Source organism: Ptychodera flava, chromosome 3 (assembly GCF_041260155.1).
Source record: "Ptychodera flava strain L36383 chromosome 3, AS_Pfla_20210202, whole genome shotgun sequence".
Taxonomy (NCBI): Eukaryota; Metazoa; Hemichordata; class Enteropneusta; family Ptychoderidae; genus Ptychodera; species Ptychodera flava.
The window spans coordinates 40,287,624-40,304,572 of record NC_091930.1 but is presented as its reverse complement, the minus strand read 5'-3'; the positions used below and the strand labels follow the sequence as shown (position 1 = coordinate 40,304,572).

The window sequence follows — 16,949 nt, the reverse complement described above, 5'->3', positions numbered from 1 at the left end:
GATAAGATCAAGAAATCTACCCACGTTGTGGGTGCTAACGAGAAATATAAAAATCACAAAAAAATTACGACGACCTTTTTGTAACAGCTATTGGACATGGCAGTCATGATAAGTCAGACTTTATCACAGAATAAAAATATAACAAAACAGACAATTGCTTTGTTGATGATGTCGCTGTCTTCATCTGTTTTTTCCTGTATATTCACCATTGCACTATGGAACACCCTCTCTTTCTTTCACCTTACCTTTTCCGAGCCATTCTCTCCTATAGTCCAGGGACCGCAGAATACATGGTATATCCCTTTACATTTCAAATTTCCACCGCCAGTTTCAAGGAGTTGTCCGACGCCAGGAGTGCCTCCTTGCTTCATTTTGCGGCCGATTTCTCTCTGTATCTCCACACCGCCTTCTCGTGAGATCGCCTGCGACACTCCACCTCCACTTTGCAAATCCATGTTCTTCCCGGTGGTGTTAACTATGACGTCCGTCTAGAAATATAAGATGATAAAAAGATTAGAACTTCAGTGGGTTTAAATTCATAAAGTAGAATGTGCCTAGGGGAGAGATGTTCAGAAATTAGTGTAATTTTTTTTATCTATCACTTGTGGTAGCTCATACGAAAACCCTTGGAGTAAGAATTATCACCGCGTTAATATCGTTTAAATTATTTTCCCTATTGAGTTAACACAGAGATGGCGGCCAGTTTGAATTTCAAATACTGGTAAATGTTACATAGTTTGCTCCTCTAGTACCAACCTTTGCAAGATAAGTCATGGTTTGTGTTTCTTGATTTGATTAAAAGAGGGTTTAAGATTTATTTGAGGAAAGTTTGATGAAAGTGTAAGTGTTACACTTTCGAGGCGCATATTACCTTAAAACATTGTAAGGTGGTATGCTTCTGAAAATTAAAATATTGAATTTTTGCCAAATGCTTAACTTTTAACGATATAGCATTAAAATCACTGCCATCCCTTTCTTAGCTGTAAAAGGGGAATTTTCCTATTTTTCGAAAAACTAAGATGACGAAAACATTCTTAGTCTAAGTGCTTTAAAGTTAGCCCTTTCCGTTATACATCACAAAAAGAATTGTAAAAACATTATTCCAAATGTGTCTCATATGCGTATCCTTACGTAAGAACGTATTTTCAAGTTGAGGACAAAATAGGGAACCTTTTGATAGAATGTGATTATTAAGTTAGACACTTTTGAAAGTGTTATTATATTGTAAACCGTCTGGTAAACGATTGAGAGCTGAAAGGTGAACTAAATATGGCAATAGATCAATGCCTGAATACGACTCTATGCATCCAAAATAGCGCGAAATTACTTTTGAGAACAGCGGGAAATTCGATGCTGATCAAAGTTGCTTTAGTTGCCTTGGTTTAGAAACTTCTGTTCATGATTGAATATTGAAAATTATAACCTTTAGAAGCATACTTAATATTTCATATAGTTACAAAACGTCTATTCACTTGATACCATTGATTGTTCACTCTAACTACATGCAAAGCTTTTGGTTGACATACATCGATTTCACTATTGTTGTTACCAAAGTGTTTACGCTTTCTGAATGGGCGGAGTTGCTGTCTGGTTTACCCTACCGGCTGGTAACATGGTGTAAGTCCAAATTTTATTGATAATTTGAGGGGAATTGGATATTAATTATGTAATTCATGTGTACACATGTAAAATCGTTTTAACTCTAATACTTGAAAGTGTTCGCATATCTATGGTGCACAGTTCATAATGCAGGCTTCGAGTACAGAACAAGTTTTGGACGAACGTGTCAGAATAGATATTCAGTGGTAAAATGCTAACAAAGATATTGAAGTAATATAAAATAATATATATGGATAATACAGTATACAGTTGCCAATTCTGCAGGCAATTATAATCCGGCTAATATTAAACAGTTTTCCTACCATCTGCTTTGTAATACTGCCCTTGACCAATCGAATGACCTTCCCTTCTGCAGTAATTATTTCATGCCTATTGAGGCTTGATTTGCCATGTTGTGGGTGACTGCTCTTATGTCCAGGCCTGGTTGCACTTCCTCTTCTGATTTTGCTCTGACCTGTTACACAAAGCGACGATACGCTTTTGTTATCGAACTTGGCGTGAATTCGTCCATAAGAGTTGCAACATCGAAGCCCTGAGAGTGAACTAAGTGAAGGGTTGTGGCCAAGTAATTTTGAGTTTATTTTGTTATTTGATGAGGCATACCACACATCGGGGATCTGGAATTTTCTTCAGATCAAACTGCATTCAAAATCATATGCGTGAAGAGATTGTACTAGGAATGTACCTCCGACTTTACAAAGAATCGTCAGATAATGACAATATTAATCCAAATTCAATCGCATATTCGGTACTACCTAATACATTTAGTTGTTGTTGTCACAAGTGATTGTCAACTACCATATCGTTTTATGTTGAATACTTATATACTGAAGGAACTCACCTGGGATGTAGACATTACTCTGCCCGCAATACTTCTCCAATGCTCCCTTGAACATATTGCAAACACTGTCACTTATATCAACAAGGAACACATCAAATAGGGTCTCGTCCTGATGTTCACTGTTGTAAATTCTAACCGTTTCTACTATAACGTCTGTGCATACATCAATAGGAAAACCAAAGATTCCAGAGCTGATTGCAGGAATGGCGACTGACGTACAATTGCATTTCTGTGCCTCTTGAAGACTCTGTAAGACTGCGTCCGCGAGAAGTAGTTTCTTCTGCTCACTCTGACCGCTAAAGTCTCCACCATTGGTAATGTCCCATTTCGGACCTACCGCATGGATGATACGTTTACACTGCAAATGCCCTGGTCCCGTTGAGACTGCCTGACCATCCAATAGACTCCCATTCTTTTTGATGATCCTGTCACTGTCTTCCTGAATCACCTCTCCCCCTAAAAAGAAACAATGGCTTTCTTAGTTACTTCTCTCAATAAAACGATGTTGTATAATAATTTTGTGGACGTCTTTCCATTTCCGTTGCTTCTTAGCTCTATTTATCCCTTGCTTTTTTATATTAGTATCTAAATTTCCCTCTCTTCATCCCTCCAGTCTCCGCATATTTGTTTATTGGTGTATCCAAATTCATTTTGTTGCTATGTTTGTTCTGTCTTTCTGTCTCTCTCTCTCTTTCTGTTTTCCCTTTCTCTTAGTTTGTATTTTCGCAGATTATTTTCTCTCTCAAACCTCCTTAAGATGTGTGGTAATGCATATGGGAGCTTATCCTCCAAAACATTGTTGTCCTGTAACATACCCGCTTCCACGATTGCTTTTGCAAGCCCACCGCCGTGGTCCAGATTGCTGTTGGCTGGATTCACAATGGCATCTACCCGCATCTTGGTAATGTCTCCTCTCACCACGACAACCTTGCGCCCCAAACTTAATTCGACCTGACAGACAGTCCTTAGCCTGGACTGCAATGTTGGCGAAAGCAGTGCCTCCTCTGTGACATCAGTTGGACCATCAGTAGATTGAGTGATCGAAACGGTTATCACACATCTGTGATCTTCCTGAACGTGTCTAATGTATTCTCGGCCCGTTTCGTGCTGAATAAGTTTGGCGAGTCCAGGCTGTTCCATGCTACGTCTGTCATGTTTGATTTCGTCTAAACACTTTGCAATTCTCGCTTCAGCGTAGTCAATATTTCTTTCATTCCATGAATATCACACCAGTGGCACCAGTGTCCTTGTGTCTTCCCTTTTCTACAGCAACACCAGTTCAGCAATATCATCAACAGCGGCTTTCATATGTTCAAACAAGAAATTAACCTTGCCGCTGGCGATACTGATGAACTTTTCGATGGTGGTGTTACTGTCGATGTATCTTTGCAGATCTGAGACAGCTCTATCGATGTTGTCGACAAGTCCGGTGACGTTGACTCTATCAGGCTGGTTAGCAAAATATCCGACCACAACCGCGAATTTGTCTTCTACCTTGTTCACATGCCTCTGCCAACCATCTCCATGCAGACAAGAAACCGACTCGGGAGGCATGTTTAAGACTTTCTGCTTGAGACTGGAGTTTAACACGTCGGCAGCTTTGTCTAGATCAGTTTCTTTTACTGCAGAAATAGTGATGTCGCCGCCTTGGACGTCATAAACTGCGAGAATTCCACTGTCATTCAGAATGCATGTAATCAGGCCAAGCGCATTCTCCGAACCCATAAACTCGGCTAGCGGGGATGATTTCAGTATTCTGAATTTCAAATTAGCAAGGAATTTGTACATCAAAGTTGTGACCTGTTGTGTGTCTGCCAATTCGCCATCGATTCTCACTTTCTTCTTTTCGTGATCAATGATGACTTTGACATTAGCGAACTCCCTCTGTGCCAAGTTTGGAAACTCTAAGATGTTCAGTTGCTTGATCTGCAACGATGACAATGTCATTTCTTCGCTAGTCTGTCTCCTCTCTTTTCCGTCCAATAGTTCGAGTTCCTGAATAGAAGTCTCCATCTCTTTCTTTATCTCACTTACTTGATTAGCCTTTCCACAGAGAACCATTTCAGAAGAGGCTGGTCGCTGTATAACTTTGACGCCATGGCCAACTGCAGCCGCAGTAGTTTGCTGAAGTACCATTTCGAACATTGCCTTTGACACTTTAATTTCAACACTTCTGAACTCATTATGATAAGTGTTGAAGGCATTCACTGCTGCCGTCTCCCATAACTTTGATTTGTTGGTAGCCAAGCTTTTTATTGGGTGGAGCTGAGCTTTATCCTTTTGATTGAACGGCCATTTTATCTCTGAGTTGACGTCTTGCAGTTTCTGTATGAAAACTCGCTTAAGTGGCTCATTCTCCATGATGTATTCCATGATTGTTGGACTTACGTCAACAATAATCGCAGTTTCCGCTTCCTCGGCATCAGTGGCATGAGAATTTACTGTAACCCGTCCAAGAACGTCGTAGAAAGGTTCCACGTTGACCTCTTGGCCCTTTAGGGTATGCTTTTTACCTAACACCATGTTCGCATCTGCAGCAGACGAAAAAACAAAGAGACTAAACTGTAAGCTGAAAATTACATTATCTTTTTATGGCAGGGTTATCGAATATATATGCTACAAACATCTCTGTATCAAGATAGTGAACAAATATTCTTGAGACAAGTCACCCAAAATATTTGACTAAGGTGAAATTTGAGCAATTAAGTCTAATAAACAGTTCCTTTATTAGCGAAAAACAAAAAACTAAACAAGCGTACAAAAACAAACTACCACAAAAGGAAGCTGGTCGAGTAACCTTTATGTGCCAAGCACACAGCAACTTCATTCATCGTATGGTATAATGTAAAGAAAAACCGCGCTTCCTAATGACAGTCACTCACTCACCCGTATAGTTTCTAAAGTACACCAAGGCACGGGCATTCTCCTCATCAAGAACTACACGTTCCACCTGACCTTCGGATGCACCGCTCCGTTTATTTTCAAAGTACAATGACAGAAGTGTCTCAGTCGTCCCTTCCTTCAGCTTGCTCACAATAACGCAGTTTGGTTGGCGGACAGTCTCACATGTTAGCTTACCATTCAGAAATGTTTTTTGATCAATGGTCTGCTTCAGTTTTTCGAAGTCTAGGATCGGAAAATGATAGATGGTTTAATGGGGATGCCTGTAGCAAAATTATTAGAATGTTGTCGCAAACAAATTTTTCAAATTTAATCAGCAGAAATATACTTAAAATGTAATTGTTGTTCCATGTTTCTGTAGAAAATTAAATTTTCATATTTCTGTTTTGTACTGTTTACCACTACCATGCATTCACTACAGCAAGTGCATGTAAGTCCTGAAATGGTCTAAATCTCGAGCTTTACCGTCGCTTGGTGTGGTTATAAACAACTCCCTTAAGACTCTGTTTACAAAGAAAGAATCCTCTATGTGGAGTTTTGTCTCTGAGGAAACAAGTCACCGTAATTCTTGTTCAAACTAAGGTTCATTTTGAGTTTTACCCCGAGAACTAGTCCTCTGTTAAGCAAAATGTCTTAAAAATGGCTTAATCTGACTTAGGAATTCAAGAACCTACCTCGAATTTCTGTCAAGTAAGTCACCATTACTTTATCGTATCCTTCCGCGTATTTTAAAATTGGTTCTTGTTTGCCAGTGCAATTCTGTAGGTACAGTTTCAGTTCATACTCAGCCTCAGTTGTTCCGGGTGGCAATCCAATTAGAAGAAATCTGGTCTTATCGATTGGAGCTATATGGGATGGCGTTACCTTTCTCACAGATAATGTGGCGCCCCTAACTTTGTGGACCCGCCCATCGAGGACACTATTGGCATCTGTATGCAGCCAAGAGGGTATAAATAGCAAACTTAGCAACTTCATATGTTTAAGTTCAGTTACTGGAAAAAAATCATACATGTCAGTATATTGATCCATAGACCGATGATATCACTGTTACTTTGATGATGTAAAGAAGAGTCACTTGATGAGCCCGACGTAAACTTTCTCAGCATTTCATGCACTAAATACAACACCGTTTCCGTGTAGCGTATTGACATTTTAGAGACGGATCAAATTTCGATGCCAGTGGCATGCTTTTGAATCTCTGAATGGATTTACCAATGAAACAAGCTTTCAACATTTCCTGCGATGGGTACTGTAATAAAAGTCGTCATCTTACAATACCTATTACTTTGCTGGATCAATATTAAATCCATGTCAGTCGTTTACATCTGTCAATGCAGAAGACTGCAATCGACTGAATTTTCTGATAGACGTAACGATTCTCAAAGGTATTGAATATTTAAGTTTACCGCCTAAAGTCACACACAGATACCTCGTCGGCGATTGAATTGAATCAGTGGAGCAACAAGGTATTCCTGGCTCGCTTAAATTATGATATACTCACGTCGTTGATGTTTAAAGGTAATGTGCAGACGGCCAACCATCATTTTAGCATCCAGTATTTTACCTCCACCGGAACTCTCCTTGCTGGAGAAGTAGAGTTTTAAGTACTCCAGGTCCGTCTGTGCGTCGAATCCTGTGACCTCAATGGTGGTTTGATCAGGAATATCCCCGCCAACAGCTGTATCGGTTCCTGTGTTGACATTTGAATGAATGATGTGTATATTGTAAAAATTGACATTGTCATAAATATCGTTGGTATTAAGCTTATGGGGCCGGAATAAGACGTGTGAGGAAACGCTTCAAGGTAGAATGTGCCTTGAGGAAAGGTATTCGGACTCTCAAATTTCACAATACTGTTCTGATCTTTGTAAGTGCTGATTTGAAGCTCGTGAACTAAATAAATTTTCACAGTCTTATTTGTTCAAAAATCGAAAATACATTTTAGCCCGCAAAGTTAACACGGGGACAGCAGAAATGTTTAATTTCAAATATCGATAACTTTAGGGCCACTTGTGTTCCTGGTACCCAATTGTGCGTTGCGACCCCTGATTTTAATTCTTGAATTTTTAGTTGGGCCAATTTTTGGCAAGAGTTCAAATCTTTGAATTAGAGGAATGTATCACCTCGAGTGATCAGAAAATTTTCAGTGTCTGATTTTAAGAATCGGGAAGGCATGCCGGGAACGTATGTTGAGCGTTGCTCATTTCTGTAAACGACACGTTCAAGTTTACCCTCTCCGAGTTTACCTCAGCATTTCAGTTTTACCACATACTAAACTTCGCAGCTAAACATTGTCATGGAATTTCCCCGCCAATACGGACACTCCCTATTCCGACTCACCAGACAAAGAAACCAAAGGTCAGTCGGCTATAGTCGATGACCGTTGGACTTTTCTCTCCCTTGCTCGACCCTTGAACTAAAGGCCGAGTCAATGAAGTCTCTGTTCACCAGCAATCACCGCGCGTACGAATCTCAGGTCACCAGAGCTCAATCACCTGAGCGAAGTTCACAATGAGTTACAAGTACTGCCAGCCACATATCCATTCAGGCGCTCTTGTCCTCGGAGAATGCTTGTCACGTGCATCTGTCTTTATATTAATAAGATCTCGTTTTACAAAAGTCCCCATTCTCATTATTTGCCGTCCTCAAATGATTTCTTTGACCGAAATTGAATCCCACCAACAGGGCAAAAACCTTGCATATAAGCAAGCGGCAAAGGTTGAAGTACAACCAAAATGTCAGTCAGGTAATATTCAAACAATAAAGAAGTACGTCTGTTGTTGAACGTTAGTCAGTCTATAGTGTCTGTAATGTGAAGGTGGTAGCTGTGACACAGTGGCCACCAGCAGTAGTCTACCAACAGAAATGCATCACCAGGTCAAACTTATCACCTACACAAAGGTAATTACTCTATACCTACTATCATGATGATATCAATCGGTATTGACCACACTATGATACTGCTCGCTGGTAACGGAGCAAAATGACACCAGGCACTAACACTCACGGCCAGATACATCACAAAACTTGCAAAATAACAAGGGGATAACAATGTGTATCCACCATTGAAGGCCAACACATGTCGGAGTTTAATAACATTTAAGGAAAATAAACAGTGACATTTACCGGTTCATGATTGAAGTTCAATCATCGTTAGGCTGTATACATAGTATACACAGGGAGGGGAAACTTGTTCGCCTATGGGTAAGTATACACCAAGGAACCATTTGAAAGGCACCACATAGTAAAAAGTAAAGAAAAAAGTAGTATAGATGAAAAAACACTAAGTTATACCAACAATTATATGAACAAGAAGCATTTCAAGGACACAACGTAAACAGTTCATCTGTATATGGATGTATTTTATTAACAGGAACTACTACACCCAGAGTTTAAAGTCTGAAAAATACCAGACAAAGTGTCCAAACGTGGTCAACAGTAACACTCCACTTACTCAACCAGTAACAACTTCATTATAAAAGAAGCAAGCTTTAGACAAAATGTTTCTGCTCTCTATCTCTACTACCTTTCTAGACATTTATACAAATTAAAACATGTTCACTCAATTGTACTCAAACCTATCCTGTGTGCTACAACCTTACTTTTCAATGATCTATCCTGTCCTTTGTCGTAATATCCGCATTTTTATAAAACACTTCTGATAATAACAGTAAACGCACCGTATTAAACTTTTGCCATTGACGCCTAGGATAATGACTTATTTTCAAGTCATAATATGCGAAGACTGATCTTTCAAATCATCAGATTCCCAACGTTTGAAACATTAATGTCTGTATTGTTTCCGTCAGTGATATCTGTGTAAGAAATTGATAGGCTATTATCTCCAGACAAAAAAGAAGTGGAAATATTGGCCTCAGCTTAGAGCTATGGGTCAATTGGTCATCTTGAACGATGCCTGCATCACTGTCTATTTCTGCAGTAGTTTCAAATTGAGACTTAATGACGCCATTTCCACTCCCCTTGATCTCCACACCAGCACTTTCATCTGGTTTACCACTTTGTTGTCTTTGATCTAGGGTAACAACATCACTTTTTCCAGCCAAACATTCAACGGTTTCCAAGCATACCTCTTTAGTTTCTCAAAATAGACTACCGCAGAATGGAGAGTTCTGGACTCTGCATACGAAATCCTATGTTTCATCAGATATGGACCCTCGTATATCATTTGTAATCTTAAGAGTATACCCTTTCGCTCATATGTAAGCCATAAAAAGTCCAACTTTGAAAGCTTTCTTATTAATATTACACTTATAATTCAACTTTTGTTCCCATGCTGTGGCATCAAGTCTTCATAGGCATGCTCGTGTGTCTCTTGAAATCTATTTCGTAAATTAATCGAAAAATGTACGGAAATCCCTTCTTACAGTAGAAGAACTCATCCGCTTTCATCACTTTGTCCCAACATAAGCATACTTGGCGATACACCTGAGATCCTATGTATGCACCAGAGGATTGATTAAAGAGTTCTATTTCAACTTGTTCTATTTTGTGGGGAAGTGTAAGTCTCATGTGGTCATTAAAAATATTTTTCCTCTAGCACATTTGATTGACATAATTTTCTGACCCACATCACTATAAGACTCAAGCAAAGAACCAAAACATCTGATGAAACTATCCACGAAAAGTTTTTGCGACTGTAGCCTCTACCAATTTGGAAAATGATCCTCCAACAACTACAATCTCTTATTTCCGTTCCTGGACTCTGAGAATGGGCCCACCACTTCCAATGCTATATGTTCCGTATGAGCCCTTCCCATGTAGATCTGAAAGGCTGCAATCTACATACACGTGAGAACTTGTTAAGAGCACCAACATCAACACACAGTCACACCAAAAATAGCACCTTTACCTAACTCTTGCTAAATTTTAGATCATACCAGAGTTATGCCAACGTTTTTAATTATGGATCTCACTCCTTTGGCAGTCCATCGTCAAGCTTTCCCTTCCGAAGTTACACACACTTGTACAGAATGCCATTGCACATGCCCGACTGCACATACGACGCCTAGCATGTCTTAATTACTGGTGATATTGATGAAACTCCCCCACCCACCTAAAAGAGGAGTGGTCAATGGCTGTGTTAAGGTAAATCATAATGACTGTTATTTTGTAATCAGTTCTCCTCCTTGGACCAGCAGTACACAAGCGACAATATGTTTGACTATTCAAAGGCACATCGACGTGTAACGATTGTTTAAATCAAAGGATTAAACCAATATTGAAAACAAGTCTATTTTATCAGAGTGCTATAGGAATATCAATATAAAAAAGAAAAAGTCATCGTTGATGACACAGTCCCCACTTGTTAATGGGTACTTTGATTACAGGTCCTCAGAGAGGATAGAGGCCTCTTCATTAGGTCTGTGATAAAAATACTTTTGAATAAATATGCTTGATACATGTCTGAGCTGTAGTTCAGGACATGAAAGAATCGTAATAAAATGGCCACATGGCGGCCTTATTGGATCCTATCACAGAACAAATCTATGTGCATATGTATGACAGACATCCAGCTCTATGGGTTGCTCAGAATTAGATATATGCATAATTAATGAGGTACAGTATGAAGCATCATAAGGTCTCCCATCATACCATATATGAAGGGTGTACCACTTGTGGTTACTGAGTTATGGACAAATATGTATATTTGAGGTCAAAGGTCATCGAGGTCATGTGACATTTTGTCAAAATAATTGTATTGCTAAGTTATCCCTATATACCAAAAATCAGACCTCTAGCTCTATTGACTTGCTCAAAATTAGATATGCACATAACTAATGAGGTACAATATGTGGCGTCATAAGGTGTCCCATCATACCATATATGAAGGGTGTAGCACTTGTGGTTACTGAGTTATGGACAAATATGTATATTTGAGGTCAAAGGTCACCAAGATCACATGACATTTGGTCAAAAAAAATTGTATTGCTAAGTTATCCCTATATACCAAAAATAAGACCTCTAGCTCTATTGGCTCGCTCAAAATTAGATATGCACATAATTAATGATGTACAATATGTGGCATCATAAAGTGTCCCATCATACCATACATGAAGGGTGTAGCACTTGTGGTTACTGAGTTATGGACAAATATGTATATTTGAGGTCAAAGGTCACCGAGGTCACGTGACATTTTGTCAAAAAAATTTTATTGCTAAGTTATCCCTACATACCAAAAATCAGACCTCTAGCTCTATTGGCTTGCTCAAAATTAGATATGTGCATAATTAATGAGGTACAATATGTGGCGTCATAAGCTGTGCCATCATACCATATATGAAGGGTGTACCACTTGTGGTTCCTGAGTTATGGACAAATATGTATATTTGAGGTCAAAGGTCACCGAGGTCACGTGACATTTTGTCAAAATATCTGAGATATCTGCGTGAAAGGATGGACTCACGGACGGACTCATGGACGGACATGACCCAATCTATTAACCCCCTGGACTTCATCCGTTGTGACTGAAAACTGTGTCACTGCATCCTTTTTGCAATATGAATACGATGAGAAAACTAAATTTTTATTTTTCTCGGCCTTATACATGGGAGTCTATGGACTGCCTTATACATGGGAGTCTATGGACTGCCTTATACATGGGAGTCTATGGACTGCCTTATACATGGGAGTCTATGGACTGCCTTATACATGGGAGTCTATGGACACTGCCTTATACATGGGAGTCTATGGAGGTGAAAACTAAAAAGTCCTCTAACACGGCCAAATTTGATCGCATTGTGAAACAAATCGACGTGCATCTGTATGGGGTAGGGTACTATCCTTGTGCAAAGTTTGAAAGAAAATGACCTGGGCATGTCTGAGATATCTGCGTGAACGGACGGACGCACGCACGGACGCACGCACGCACGCACGGACGCACGCACGGACATGACCAAACCTATAAGTCCCCCCGGACGGTGTCCGTGGGGACTAAAAATACACGTCCCAGCATAGATCTGGAGACGCTCATAACGTATAGCTCTTTATGCAAACCATACAATTAGCATTGTAACCTTCCAAAAATAATAATCACAATTAAGCCGATCTATAATCCATTGGCACTAGGTAAAAATTCGTAATACATAGTACTGCTGTAAACATAGGCAGAAAACAGCACACAACAGAGAGTAAAACCATGGTACACACAACAAAGTCAATTTCATAAATAAAGATATATGGACCTCTGGTAAAGAAGTAATGTTCGGTGTTTCGAAAATAGTAAGCTTATCTTATCCCTTTTTGATGTTTACACTGACATACAAAGTTGAAAAATGTTTACAAGCGAACATCAACGTACCTTCGTCGTCGTTCTGGTCTGAACGAAATGCCCCTTTATTTCTCTTGCTAGATGGACGTGACTGTGGTCTTCGATGTGTATATTCCTTTCCGTAGGAGAGCGCATGCCGCGAGTCGTGACTTCGTCGACGTCCATCGCGCTTGTCTGTAGTCTCACTGTGTGCAGATGGCTGTACTCAGAAATGGTCGACATTGTGTCAGTCGTGTAACTTTCCGTCCCGTGAATCGTCGAAAAGGACCCGTACGACGTGTCGGATTCGTCTTCTTGACTGATTGAGTAATTTCCCTGGAAAGTGTGTTGTTGAGATAAACTGCATAAAGGCATTGAATCGTCCTAAATAAGGTTTTAATGTACAGATATGTTGAGAATGACATTCTGACGGATAATTGAAGATTGCGATAAACTTCTTACTTCACAAGCTGATTGAAGTTCACTGTAACAGTTGCACGATACAGCGAAAACTGAATCTCATCTATGCCGTAAAGATGATTGATTTAAACGCCTTCAAAATAATAATAACCCTTAGAATGCTGTAATTTTTCCCACCGAATTTTAGTGCAACATTTTTACCAATTTTTCTGTACTTTTTGGGATAATTTTAGACCAAATGGACATCAGATTTCATTGGCTACTGTTGTTCATAAAATTGATGGCAAATTTCTGAAAAAAATTGGCTGGGGTATATTTTATAAAGATGACAAAAAATTGACTTCGACGCTCAAAAGGGTCAAAGTCTGCGATTCTGCTGACGTCATGGACAAATGAATCGTTTTTCCTGATGCATATTAAAGCAGTTATTTTATCGACTGAGTTTAAGACTTATGGTCGATGATCCCATACATCAATTTTGTAACCATGATTAGGCTGTATTTGCTTCTATAAATGTGATGACGCTTATAAGAGGCACAAAGTTCTCCTTTATAGCTCTTCACAATATAAACGGGCGAAAAATAGGGTTTAAAGAGTTTATTCCTTGCTATAAATCTGCCTTGAGTTTGTCAACATAAAAAACGGTGATTGTCCCACCCCATGCAAACAATTTTCACGACAAGAGACGTACGGGAATGCAGTTTCTCTCGCGAGAGCAATAACAAAACTGCAACATTCCACTAAATTTATAGCTGACTGGGAAACTTTGCTGTAATAATCCGCATAATCCGTATTGTTAGGTTGAACTTTAGCCTCCGGTCGAAGCTTTATCAGTGAACTAAATCATATTATCAGAATGTTCCATCCGGTAAGTGTTTATGTAGTGTCCATCCCGGCACCATTTTATAAGTGGTATAGCCACAAACTGATGACGTCAAATTCGCCGTACACAAAACACAGACGCCCCGTAATTGCGGCACTGACTACTAATAAGGTTAAAATAATAAAAATTTGCACTTTCTTCAAATCACTGTCACAATTTTCGACTGCTTAGTTTTTGTACCGGGTGAAGTACAGTGGGGGCCAGGAATTTGGGTCAGCTGACCATTGTCTGAACGGAGCGAGCGAAGCAAGCGGAGTTCCGACAATTTGGTCAGCTTACCCCAATTTCTGGATCCAACTGTGCTTCACCCGACACAAAATCAAGCAAATGAAGACCATCACAGACTTTTTAGGGTTAGGGTTTGTTAGTTCATGTGATCGCGGCAATAATTCCGCTGACCCGCTTGGCAGTCTGTCTGTGTTTTTGTGGCCGGGGAAAACTAAAAAAATGGCATTTTCTTGAGCGTGTGCCCGCATGTTGCCTGTTTGGTGTCCACTTACACAGTGAACGTCGCCATACCTTGTCGTCCTTTAAAAGGGAGGCTCCGCCTTTAAATTATTATATTTGAAGCGAATTTCGTTCACTTCTGTACTTAATTCACTTGGTCGATGGGTGAAATTTTTGTTATTTCTGTGGCATATCCACGAATTTTTTTTCACGTTTTCATCTACAATAGCGATGAAATATTGCATTTCATACATGTTGAGTGATGAACCACTTTTATATAAAAGTGTATCCTGTCAAAAACGAAACACACACCTTTCGTATTGTAAAAAGGCAGCAAATGACAAATTCAAAAATAAATGTTAAACACAAAGTTTTCAACATATAAAACATCCTAAACAAGTGCCAATTTTATACTTTAACTGTGCAAATACAACAAATAATATGAAAAATATTCAAACAATAACAAATCTACACATACAACAAACACGACAATGCAGAGAATAAAATAAAGAGGCAATAAGGCAATCAATGCAGAGGCATAAATTCAATAAAAGAAGGAAAATGCGTAAAAGACTTTCAAATCATTACAAGTGAACATTATAAATTAATCAGTTCCTGCTTAGCATTATCATCCTAACGTTTATATGAAACATTGCATCCCACTTGTTCTCGTGGAGTACAGGTTATAGGTATCGCTTCACATGCTGGAGGTGCTGGGTTCGACCCCCGGCAGTGCTAATTGTTGTTGTGTAAAAAAACGTAACTAAAAATGACACTTCTCTCCATTGTCATTAATCAACCATTGCTTCCACCTAGGTATCAGGCTGGCTGAAGAAGACGTGGATAGAGTAATAGAATACTACAAAATGAGGGAAACAAGTGAAGATAGAAAAAAATTGGGACCCTTCTTTTTCAATCATTTCCCCAAGCCCCTATTCCTAACTCTTACCCCCAAAATAATTTATCGCCCATTTTAGAACGTAACCTTTGACCTCATTTCCATAAGTACGCAGATCTTTGACGTCATCAGTTTGTGGCTATACCACTTGTAAAATGGTGCCTCGATCCCAAATTAGCATCTGTGCCAAATAGTGTACCTCACTCTAACTGTCGCTAATTATCTTTTAGTAAATTCAAGGCACAAAGGCGGTCACATTTCCTTGACCTATCTTTGGCGATCCACCGATTAAAAACAAAGTGTGAAGTTTGTATGACATTAATATAGTATCCCTCACCCGATCGTTTGCTGTGTCACCGTGACACGACAGTTTGTCATGCTTCGTGGACCCCTGTTCAGCACCTTGGGGGCAAATCTCCAGCAGTAGCCGTATTTTCTCGTCCTTGATTGATATCTCATAGACCCTGCTGTCCAGTGGTAATGCTGACTGAATGACGTCTGTGAAATAAATATTTCAAATTTCTAGGTATGAAACGTGCATTAAACATTGTAACTTGAAAAGTCTTTATCTGCTTTGCAACCTCAAATCGATATGACGAGTGATGCACTTCCTCCTTTCTGTACATCATTTTTATCCTCATCCACACGATAAGTATTCTACATTTATTTTCATTCTATTTTCCTTAATTCGATTATTACCTCGATGAAAAAGTTGACCCGTTTGACGCAAGATTATGTCAATTGATTTCAGATAAATTGATCACGTGAATAACGAATATCAATTTGCGCTGTACGCAACAGTATCGCCCGTAGAACCTTATATTTTGTTAAGCACGAATTAGGGAAACACAGAACTCTGAAAGTAAAATCAGCTGACAATCCAAAATAGAAATCTAAATTTTGTCTTTATTTAGAAAACGTTAACAAAAACAGGACTAGACGATAAGATTGACACGAAAGGCTTACATATGCACCTACTTGCATCACTGATACGTTGGCAGTGAAAGAACAGACTTATGCAAGTAACATTTTATGGCCATTTAATGCTCATGATTATGAACTAACATTCTACATTATCATGACCTCACAGGTTATGTCTGTTAAAACTAAACTTTGTACACGTATATATAGGTAAAATAATCCTTTAAAAGCGGGAAAGGGGCCAATGATGTTTGGACGAATAGAGTAATTGATGAAAATATATGCCTCGTATTCATTCTTATCAACATGAATGTTATCAAATTTAAGGGAGTGAATTATATCTCTATGCACTAAAGCCCGAACTATGGTCGATGACAAGTAGTTCTCTGTACCAGAATTGTGACGAGTCAACTCTGTTGGATGGCAATTAAACGCACAAACTTGTCTCGTGTTGCGATATAACAACGCCATCAAATAAGATAATTTATAATAAAGGAACTATTCACATCTACATTGTTTTGAACAACTGAGGACCTTAGACTTTGGGGGCAGCAAAAAAGCCCAATCTTCCTACCTTGTAGTGAAAAAGAATGCAGTAAAAAGAACAAAATATTGTGTTTGGCCAAACTGTTAGCACAAATGTATCCATAATTGCCACAACTGCTGCTCAAATCATCTTACAAATTTCCACATTTTCTAGACTCTTTGCGTACAGTATCCAGATTTCACTTACCTATTGAACCATCGAATT

General features: G+C 39.1%; 1 protein-coding gene across 1 annotated transcript; it reads right to left on the bottom strand.

The window, feature by feature from the left end:
• Window positions 1-2,254: 2,254 nt before the first annotated feature.
• Window positions 2,255-3,601, bottom strand: LOC139129300 (macro domain-containing protein TTE0995-like). Its single transcript, XM_070694937.1, has 3 exons — window positions 3,277-3,601; window positions 2,462-2,917; window positions 2,255-2,259 (listed from the first exon to the last, which is right to left on the bottom strand). The coding sequence occupies exons 1-3, from the start codon at window positions 3,599-3,601 to the stop codon at window positions 2,255-2,257; spliced, it is 786 nt and encodes a 261-aa protein (XP_070551038.1).
• Window positions 3,602-16,949: the final 13,348 nt, after the last annotated feature.

What these genes read in the sequence shown, in the direction of transcription:
- LOC139129300 (XM_070694937.1), bottom strand. Translation starts at nt 3,601, where the DNA reads ATGGAACAGCCTGGACTCGCCAAACTTATTCAGCACGAAACGGGCCGA. An exon ending in AAAAGCAATCGTGGAAGCGG is followed by an intron (nt 2,918 to 3,276) that starts GTATGTTACAGG and finishes GTTTCTTTTTAG; the next exon opens with GGGGAGAGGTGATTCAGGAA.